Genomic DNA, 10,309 nt, shown 5'->3' with positions numbered 1-10,309 from the left:
TATGAATTTTCTATGATCACTGGTTTAACTATACTCTATTGATTTTGTGTTTTCATAATGATTCTTTCTTTTTTTTTTAGAAATTCAGCAATTTAAATTTTTCCTCTTTTGTCCCAAGAATTGTTTAATAGAAAATTTCTTTAAGTTCTACATGGAATTTCTAGTTTTAGAAATACCAGAGAAGCAAGACAAGGAAATAAAGACATTTGCTCCACTTTAGATTTCCAGAACTTTTAGTTTTGAATGAAATAAAAAAATTTTGATTATTACCTAAAATTTCATAAAAATTTTTCCCAATATAAAGGGACTATTTGTTTATTTTCTATGAGTAATCAGAATAGCTATGGGACCTACCCAAGTTTTCATCCAAGGATAAGAAAGCAATAAATTTACTGAACAAATTAATAAGAAAAAAATAAAATTGTTTGTGATTGCATTTAGGCTTTTGTTAGCTTTTATATAAGCTTTGTGAAAATTAGAAAAATGTGCTCCCACTGGGTGAAAGCAACCTACAGAGACCTGCATGGTGGGAGGATTTCTGGCTGAATATCAACCCCTATTGGACTCCTGTTTCCTTGACTGGGACCTTTGGCTCAGCCAGAAACAGTACAGTTGATACAGCAGTTCCTGGATTGCTCTCTACTAAGTCCAGCACATTCATTAAAATGGTTATATCTGTTAATTATTGGGCAACTGTGGGAAACAAAATAAGAAAAGCAATTGGCACAACCAGACTCTCATTACATTCCAGATATAAGATTTATTCACACAAAAATAATCACAACAAAATGTACAATAATTTGAAAAACAAAAGATAGTGACATAAAATTTTATATTCTCTCTTACAAGTATGTAAAAGTATTTTGTTTGCTTCTACATAAATTTTTATTCACGAAGGAATAGCAAACAATAAAATGCAGTGATAGCTTGCATTTCTTCTATGGAAAGAACATAGACTAAGCCCTGAAGCTTTTTGTTTAAAAGGGCGTTATCACGAAGCCACACACTAAACTACTGATCAAAAACATCATCTATTTCTAGATCCATGTACATATACATTCACCAACTAAGCTGAGAAATAAGCATTTTATATCCTCTTCCACTCCACTATATATTTTTTCCTTTTAACTAAAAGCAAGAAATTGTATTTTTCTTTTTTTTAATTGACTTCAGATGATGCACTTTCTAATTCATGAGAAACGCGAAATTTCAGGTGTTTATCTTGTTCCTCACTCTTAGGGTCTAGGACTAGCTTGTCTTCAAGGCTATGAAATTCTTGGCTATGGAATTCATGGCTAACTTTGGAATTTTCCTGACTATCAATTACATCAGAATGCTCATGGCTCTCATCCTTTGCCTTCAGCTTATATTCTTTGGGATGCTTGTGGCTGTAGGTTTCCACACTGTGGTCATCCAGCTGACTTGTTTCCTGACTGTCCTTCCCATGGCTGTCCCAGTCAGAAGCCACTTGCAGTCCCTGGGCAACAAGGATGGCCTTGTGTGCATCGTCCACGTCCTCGCTTTCCACATGTGACGTGAGGTCCTCCTCTGTAGCATCAGGATACTGAATCATAGCACAAAAGGAAGAAGAATTAAATGACAGCCATGGATGGGAACATTGTCATTCTTTTCTGCTCTTGAGCTTTTAGGCCAGTTTATACTGAAAACAATCTAAATTTGGCTGAAATAAAAAATAATACTAGCATGTTACTTTGTTTTTCACCAAGCTCTTTCATATGTTATCTCCTTCAGTGTAATAGGTACATTAATTATATATGTGATGAAACCTATGAGGTAGGTCTCATTACCTCTGTTTTACATGAAGGAAAAGTGAACTGAAATTAAAAAGTAAAGTGAATAGTAAAGGGCCAAGCTATGTATCAAATCCAGATCCTTTGACTATAGATTCAGTGTAATTTGCAACTCCACCATTCCTCTTAGGTATTTAACTTCGAAATGTGACTACTGTATTGTGAACATAATTGCTGTTTTCTAAAGTCTATTTTAATCTAAAAAACAAGTGAATAGAATAAATGTTTTATAGCCGGGATTTGGAAAAATAGCATTGTGATTGAGAGATGAAATTAGAGAGAAATTATATGGACTTAAACATAAAAAAATACCCACCTAAGTGGAAAAAGGTTTTATATTCAATGGTATATTCAAAGTAATAATAATGCTTGCTTGCTGAATGAATGAATATTCAGACTCTGGTTCCTAGAATTGGGCTCTAATCATAATCATCTTGATGAGCATGTTAAAGTATTTACCTGGACTGCAGATCTGTGGAACTTCTTAGATTTTGACCTCAGTCCATAAGCCACACTATCACCTCGGCCATTATACGTGTCTCTTGTGGGGACAGGTGGAGTGACAACTCCAGGGGTCCCTGGAAGGTCGGTGGGAAAATCAGTAACCACTTCATCAGATTCATCAGACTGGTTAGACTCATCAGAAGTGTCCGAGTCGTCGGGACGATCATCAGCGTCATCTGACTCATTTGAGTCAATGGAGTCCTGGCTGTCCACGTGTTCATCATCGTCATCATCCACGTCATCTGTGAGGTCATGGCTTTCATTGGACGTGCTTGGGAGGGTCTAAAATCAAGATGGCAAGAAAAATTAATGTAAGGGCATTTATTTTCCCTTAGCCTTTCCAGTGCATTTTTTTTTTTTTTTAACTATCTTTTTTTCAGTTTCAGGATCTTCGCATCCACAACAATGTACTCAGTGGCTTTTAGGAGCTCAACTGAGCATCTTCCAACTTCTCTTTTAACACAAAGAAAAACGGAATCATAATCTGAGGTATTTTTCTTGCTTCCCCATAAAAAATTATTTTCCTGGATATTTTCAAGTCAAATATATGAGTATAATATTTGTATTGGTAACATTGTTTTTTCTTTTCACATTAGACATTATTTAATATGCCAAATTCAATGATGCAATAAATACAGACACATAATTGTGAGATGACTTTCTCTATGTGAAATGAGAATTCTCAGGAGATCTGAGCATCCATATGTTAATGCATGCACCAAAACCTGAAACCACTTCCTTATTAGCATAGATAATCGAAAGGTGACTTTGTTATGCATATGTATAAAGTACAGCAGATTTGTCAATTGAATTAATCAGTAAATGTCTATTAAACTTCCGATTAGCAAATATACTGGCTACTTATCTAACTTTCCTTATTAGTGATTTTAAGTATATTAAAAGAGAATCCTAAGGAAAACAAATTTAACTTATCTCTTTGCTTAACAAATATATTAATAGTCCTAATAAGAAGTCCTAATTACCAGTCCTAATAATAGTTTTCAAGTAAACCATTATGTTACAAACAGAAATGTACCTAGATGTAAAATCTTGGGTTTGATAGGTATTAATTAGATGCGTATCAGATATTAGATGAAACATCTATAAAATACCTTACATCAACTGCAAGAAGCTTAGTATTTCAAATAATAGTCATTAGTAAACATTTCAGGTCACACTAAATTTATCTGAACAAAACTGGTATTTCTGACATGTAGTAAATACATGTTTTCTTGCTGAGCAAGTTTTAGACTGGCAATTTCCTGGAAAATTTGCTAATGGAATTTTGTCAAAATTGAACCCAGGCAACGTCATTAGAAAAAAGAGTGGCTTCTTTTGTCTCTCCAAGGCATGGTAGGCATGGTGGGCCTCTGATTCAAAGTGAGAACTCACCTCTTGTTTGAAGTCAGCAGTTTCTTCAGAGGACACAGCATTCTGAAGAAGGAAAGGCCATATCAGTGTATATCATGCATGTTTAACTTTTTTTCCCCAAAAGTTAGCCTTTTCCACCCAAAGCATGTCTTATGTTTTTAGCCTCATTGGTGAATGACTTAAAGGGGAAGAAGTCAACATGACAGATCAATTGGTGTCCTAAGCTCACATATTTACCAACAGGCAGGAAGGATCTACTTACCCAGCCCAAATGGCCTGATTGATGGCTTTTTTTTTTTTTTTTAATGTTGTTGCTCTTTAATTGCAAGACATTTAATTTTTAAAATTAATTAAAAATACCTGTGGTGCTAGGAGATTCTGCTTCTGAGATGGGTCAGGCTTTAGCCATGTGGCTACAGCATCTGGGTATTTGTTGTAAAGCTACAAAAAAGTTGCATATTTGTCATTATTTAAAAGAAAAGTAACATAGGGATATCTAAGTGATAAGCTGAAAAAACAACTATACTTCACCAATAGTGGTGGATAAGCATAATATGCATGTAGATAGTTAACCAGAGCCTTAGATACTCCTTTTCTAAGTTATTTTTTTCTGGCATTTATTTAATAAACTCTTACAGAGCACTTATTGTGGGCCAGGCACTCTTTTGAAGTGAATTACATATATTCATTCATTTAATCTTCTCAATCCCCTATGAGACAGGTATCATTATTGTTTCCATTTCGCAGATCAGGAGAAACTCAGCCACAGTGTAGTTAAGAGCCAGGGTTCAAATCCAGATAAACTGGCGCTTTATACTCATCTTAACACTGTGCCTTCCTACTCTGTGTTTACTAACTGAAATTTCCTCTCACATAAAACACATCTAAAGCAGAGATACTCTTAATTAGTGTTGATCTTCATTGTTTCCTTCCCTATGGAACAAAGAGAAACTTTCTAAGTCTGTGATGTCCAGTGTGGTATCTTCTAGTCACATAACATGTGACTATTTAAATTTAAGTTAAGTAAAATTATCTACAATAAAACACTCAGTTCCTCAGTTGCACTAGCTACTTTTGAATGTTTAATAGCCACATATAGCTAGTGGCTATCTTAGTGGATGGTGCAGAAATATAATATTAACATCACTGCACAAAAGTTTCACCTCTCTAAGGTGCCAAAGACATGAATGGAATGGTCTTTCTTTTAGCCAAGTTATTTATTTGGAAAATGATTATAATATGCTACTACAGAGGAATGGAAATTGCTCTGAATGTGTGTCATCTTATGGGCTGTATCACCCGTGGCCAAGCACCTCAAATCCCTGTCATTGAGAATGAGAACCCTAAAGTTCCATAGAGTTCCTTCACGGCCATCAAGGTGTTTGGGGGTTGGGCGGAGAAGAGGAGGGAGGAAACCAGCCATCACTTTGTGTTTCCCTATGGCTGACTATGACCTGAGCAGCTTTGGATTGGGCTTCTCTGAAAGTTTTTGCTGAAATAAAGGATTCCTTGCTGACAAAAGGTACAAAAAGCTACTGGTCTAGATGGGTTCAAAGTTTGTCTCCTTTTTTTTCTTTAAAAATACATTTATATAAGTATTACATAGAAATATAATTTATATTTGTTATATACATCCTGATGATACATGCAATACAGGCTCAGGGAGAATGTGTTTATAGGTTAGATTTATAATTGAAAATGTAAAATGAAAAAAATAAAGCTAAGCAAAATAAACAGGCTAAAATCCACCCAATAATTATAACACTCACAAATAATCAGTGTTCATCTTCAGAGGTGTCTCCTTATAGACTTCCCATATTTTCTACTAAATTTCTAGGATTTTAAAAGATTGAGCTCTTCACTTAACTCTTAATAATTATTTCATAACTTATACTGCCATGGCTTCATGTGCCATATTTTTTTTCTATTAAAAAGACACTAATTCTTGCATGACCTCTATCTTCTCTGAAAATGTTCATTTTTCTGGCTTATTGTTTTGATGCAATACCTGTGTTCTTAAATCAATTGGAAAACAGACCCACCCCCACACACTCACTTGCACACCCAACCACACACAATACCTCTCCTAGTGTCTTTATTAAGCAATCTAATTACAGTGACTCTGGGCAACTCTACATTGGCCTTTATTCCGTTCATGTGAATTGGACTCTGTGTCTTTTTGTCCAAGCTCCTTGGGACAATGACCATTTGTTGTTCAGCTGGCACAGTTTCATCTATTGTGGAGGGGCAGGTACATCTATGGTGCTGGTCAAGAACTTATAATAAAGAGTTTGATTTGGGCTGATGTTTGGTTAGAAAAATGTGATCTAAAGTCAGCTGACAAGCACAATAGATGCAAACAGCATAAATAGGCTTTCTTTTTATAATGGGCTTCTTAGCAAAAATCTTAGGAGATATTGTAAATATTATAGTCATATAAGTTGTCCAATATGTGAGATGAATTGTAAAGAAACTTCCACTAAGTAAAACAAAAGACAGAATTTTCTACTTATAGAACAATATGTTGACTCTTGGAAAGGAAATCTCACAACTTCACAGAACTCAGTTTACATGAGTGATAATAATGGCCTACAGCATTATTTTATTAAATTAAAAAATCTAGTTTGATGTTTGGAGCTTATATTTAATTAAAAATTATACTGTGCTTGGTATTGGCCTAGAACGAAAGCAGGCAGTCAATAAATACTTATAAATTAACAGGCTTGACTATGAAAACAAGTAAAATTGCAACAAATATGTTTGTGGTGCTTCTTGAAGCAGTTGGATAAATCATTTAACTGTATGATAAACCTATAAGATGCTTACCTGCCTTTCCTCAGAGCTGCCAGAATCGGCGTGTTTAACCTTTGAAACAGAAAAGATGAAGAAAGATTACAATGTGAATGTGTTCCCAGTAGTTGAGAGTGTACAACTTATTTATTTTGAGGAATTTTCTTTACGATTCTATAGTACTCACTGGAAGGGTGTAGGCGATGCCTAAGAGGCAGAAGCAAATCACTGCAATTCTCATGGTAGTGATTTTTCCTGCAAAAAATTTGTAATGAATATTTGATCACAGGTTAAAACGGTGATACCTTTTTATGCTACCACATTACAAAATAACCACAAAAAAATATATTTTTATAAAGTATTTTCTACTATAGAGAACACTTTTCTTTTTAACATTATGGTCTTTTGAGTTACTATTTGTAATGCCGCCCTTATTCTCCATCTTTCACCATTAGGCCAGGGAGGGGGAATTTTGCAAGTCTGTATATTCAACTTTTAAATTTAGAGTTTCAGAGATTACACCATTATTAGCTGATATGGCCAGCTATCTAAATCTAAACACAGCTCAACAGTAATTTAATTAAAATAATAAGCTAGTATGGGAATCTTTACTTTTCAGAGAAGAAAAACAAAGAGAAAGAGAAAATAAAACCATGAAAGAAATTTGTTTTCTCCATTTTTTCAGCATGCATTTCAAATATGATTTTTAACTTAAATTATTAAAAAGGTACTACTTTAGGTGAGATGAAGCTATCTCTAAAATGAGTTATTTAAATAAGTTATTCTCCAATTTGAAACAAAAAAGGAAACATTGAAAACAGTCAACAGCTTTTCTATTTGTGATAATAAGTCTACATAGTGTCAAACAGGTATTTTGGTGAAAATTTTAACAGCTAAATACAGAAGTGAAATATTTAGAAAGGGTTTTTTTTTCCTTGAAAATAGGATTAATCAAATAATTTTAAAAAGTGTGCTATCATTGCCTTACATTAACACTAAAGATCATTTTCCTTTTAAATGCCTTCACAATCATCTATCCATTTAAAATGAAATAGGTATAAATCATTGCACAGGAGCACAGAATTTTACTTTTTTTTTTTTTGGATTGAAAGAAGTAGTTTCAGTTCTTTTAAGGACTCAGTGGAAGGAATTTTAAGTTTTATATTTGACTGGCTTTCAAACTAGCTGGTCACCTATCCTCTGTATTCCGGCATGCTTACTCAAGACTAGAACAATTTAAATCTGATTAGCAGCAGTACAGTTAAACTATTTCCCTTAGAACTTGACCTTCTCCATGAATTGAAACTGAATAGGACAACAGCAAAATAATAAACTGCAGGCTTACCTTGGTCTGAGGGGGGCTCAGAAGACTGCCACTGACCTGAGAAGAGAGTCTAGTCCCAGATGGAGCTGCACTCCTTGCTTCCTCTCTTGCTGCTGACAACCAGGACCTGCCAGAATTTAAATGCTGCTCCAGACTTTCCCCACCGACACAGGGAGGCGGAGAGATGTGTCATGAGGTTTTTTTGCCACTGCCCAACCCACTTGCTCCCACACTTCCCCCTCTGGTTTTGTGGTTAACACACCCCCCCACACCCACACACACCCACAAGTTAAAACATTACTTATTTACAATATCATTAACTAGATATTTTTTTTTATGGGAATGGCATTTAGCATCATGAAAGGGTACCTAAGGGTCCCATCAAAAAAGGGGGGAAATGACTAGTTCTTACAAAGACTTTATAATTTCTGAATTGGAAGAAAAAATATTAACACAAATAAATCTTAAATAAAATTAAATAGAATGTGTTTTGCTTCTTTCAGTTTAAATAACAGATCAGGTAATATATACAACTACATTTGCCTTACAGTTATACTTATTTAAGAACTACACGGCTATTGTTCAGGTGTACAAAGAGCTCAGAGATCCTCCCTCCATCCTTTACTCCTCAAGCCTGGTTTTGTCATTTCAAGTATGCAGCAGTTTGTCAGTTAGACAAATGGTATTAGTAACATTAAGATCTATGTTCTTGCCCATTAAGTTGGACTTAACAATTACCTTTCAAGGACACGGATTTTTGTCACACTGTTTGAATAGTATGGAGGTGATTAATTTGATAACTTGCTATGCAAAATAAAAGAATGGTAATTTACTTTAGATGCTGCGGAAGGAAAGTGGTGTCTAACAGCACAGGGTGACTTTTTGAGAATGCTGCTTTGGGAGCCAGAGAGTGAGTGGTTTTGAATTTCACTCTGCCACCTAAATAGCTATGTGACCTTGGGCAAATCACTTAGCAGACCTACACCTGTTTTCTCGTCTGTCATATGCACACAGTTACCCAGCTCATGGGGTTTTTGAGAGGTTAAATGAATTAGTATGTGGAAAACGAAAGTGCTTGGCACATATTATATGCTTATTTTAAGGATTGCGTATGTGTTAACTGTTACTGAAATTTAGGAGGAGCAGGTCCTCATCATTTGCAATGTCTTTAAGTGGAACGAGTTATTTGGAATAAGACTAGATGTTAAGATTTTAAACTGTGTACATCAATCGTGTAATTTACACACTTCTAAAGGAATGGATTAGATTTCTGAATCATCTTTTTCTAGTTTTTCTCCCAGAATATATAAAGTTGATTACTTAATATGAAATTGTAAAAAAAAAAAAAAAAAGTCTATATTTACAAAAAACTTTACTGGGTATTTAAAAGGTGTTTGAATGAAAGAAAATTGCACGTGAAGTTTGAATACTGAAATAGAAATTAGAGGTAGCAGAGCTCTGAGTTCATTTAAATGTTTAGTGTTGTCTTGAGATTTTGTAGTTAACTTCTTCATCTACCTTTCTCAGTTGTGAAATGGAGATTCCACTATTCATTTACCTCATATCGCCATTGTAAAATCTGTGTGTGAAGTAAGATTAAAGATAAATGGCCCCGTTTATTATTAGTTCTATCTAAGGTGTCAGTTTCTACTTATCAAATATTGCTTTTAATGTAAATATGGATTAAATGATTTCTTGCAGTGTTAGTAGTATAACTAACCCATAGATTTCAGGGGAAAATATGTCTCTTAAATTGTATGTATTCCAAATGAATTGATATTGATTTGTGGATTCCAAGCACACATTTTAGTAATTCAGATGGCAGCTATCTCTATAAAATATAAGACACACAGCTTATAAAGTTGCAAAACAGACTTCTTATTTCCGCTTTTAAAAACTGTTTTTTTTTTCTCTTTAAACACATCACCCACATAAGCTGGTCATGTTGTCAATTTAGTGGGTGGGATGTTCACAAATTCTAAAAACAACAAGATTTCCACAGTATTCACTATGGTTTACTCTGTGCCCACGGAAATGATTTAATATGAACTTAGAGAATTATAGGAATAGATCTTGCTGGAGCCCAGCCATCTTGCGATGAACTATATGACCCACCCCAGAACTCTTCCGGTCATGACTACAAAGTGCCACACGATGGCAGCATTTCTGAATAGGATTTCAGACCACAATCTGGTCTGTCATTTTTTTTTTTTTTTACTCGGCTGGCTAGAACATTCATTTATTTAATGACAGAACTCTAAGACAGCTGGGGGGCGGGGGGAGGGGGTCCATTTCTTGGAATGCCAGGTGAGTAAATATTTCCCAACAATAACCCGCTACACAATAACAGGGGACACAGAGACCAAGAGAACCAAAGCATGCTTGTTCTGCTCAGTGGTTGCCTTCAGCAATTCCCAGGTGGCCGCTATCCCTTTCCCACTTCCCACACTCACTCAAAAGGTTACTGATCCCGAGGTCTCACTCAGAGTAAAGGCTTATGAATTCATGG

At 34.9% G+C, this 10,309-nt stretch overlaps 1 protein-coding gene across 1 annotated transcript; it reads right to left on the bottom strand.

The window, feature by feature from the left end:
- Positions 1 to 740: 740 nt before the first annotated feature.
- Positions 741 to 7,961, bottom strand: SPP1 (secreted phosphoprotein 1). The gene is made up of 7 exons (XM_019719344.3): positions 7,822 to 7,961; positions 6,664 to 6,731; positions 6,513 to 6,551; positions 4,047 to 4,127; positions 3,708 to 3,749; positions 2,271 to 2,597; positions 741 to 1,564 (listed from the first exon to the last, which is right to left on the bottom strand). The coding sequence occupies exons 2-7, from the start codon at positions 6,715 to 6,717 to the stop codon at positions 1,160 to 1,162; spliced, it is 948 nt and encodes a 315-aa protein (XP_019574903.3). The 5' UTR covers positions 6,718 to 6,731; positions 7,822 to 7,961; the 3' UTR covers positions 741 to 1,159.
- Between the last annotated feature and the right edge of the window lie 2,348 nt (positions 7,962 to 10,309).

This window comes from Rhinolophus sinicus, chromosome 1, assembly GCF_057876585.1.
Source record: "Rhinolophus sinicus isolate RSI-liver-muscle chromosome 1, RSI-T2T, whole genome shotgun sequence".
Taxonomy (NCBI): Eukaryota; Metazoa; Chordata; class Mammalia; order Chiroptera; family Rhinolophidae; genus Rhinolophus; species Rhinolophus sinicus.
Note: the sequence above shows the minus strand (reverse complement) of the source record. Positions and strands in the feature narration are given on the sequence as shown.

Bases quoted from the DNA above. Each gene is read 5' to 3' on its own strand.
- SPP1 (XM_019719344.3), bottom strand. From the start codon at position 6,717: ATGAGAATTGCAGTGATTTGCTTCTGCCTCTTAGGCATCGCCTACACC. The intron at 4,128-6,512 runs GTAAGCATCTTA...ACTTTTTTGTAG, and splicing joins GCAGCTCTGAGGAAAGGCAG to CTTTACAACAAATACCCAGA. The intron at 1,565-2,270 runs GTAAATACTTTA...GCTATGATTCAG, and splicing joins TCCACAGATCTGCAGTCCAG to TATCCTGATGCTACAGAGGA.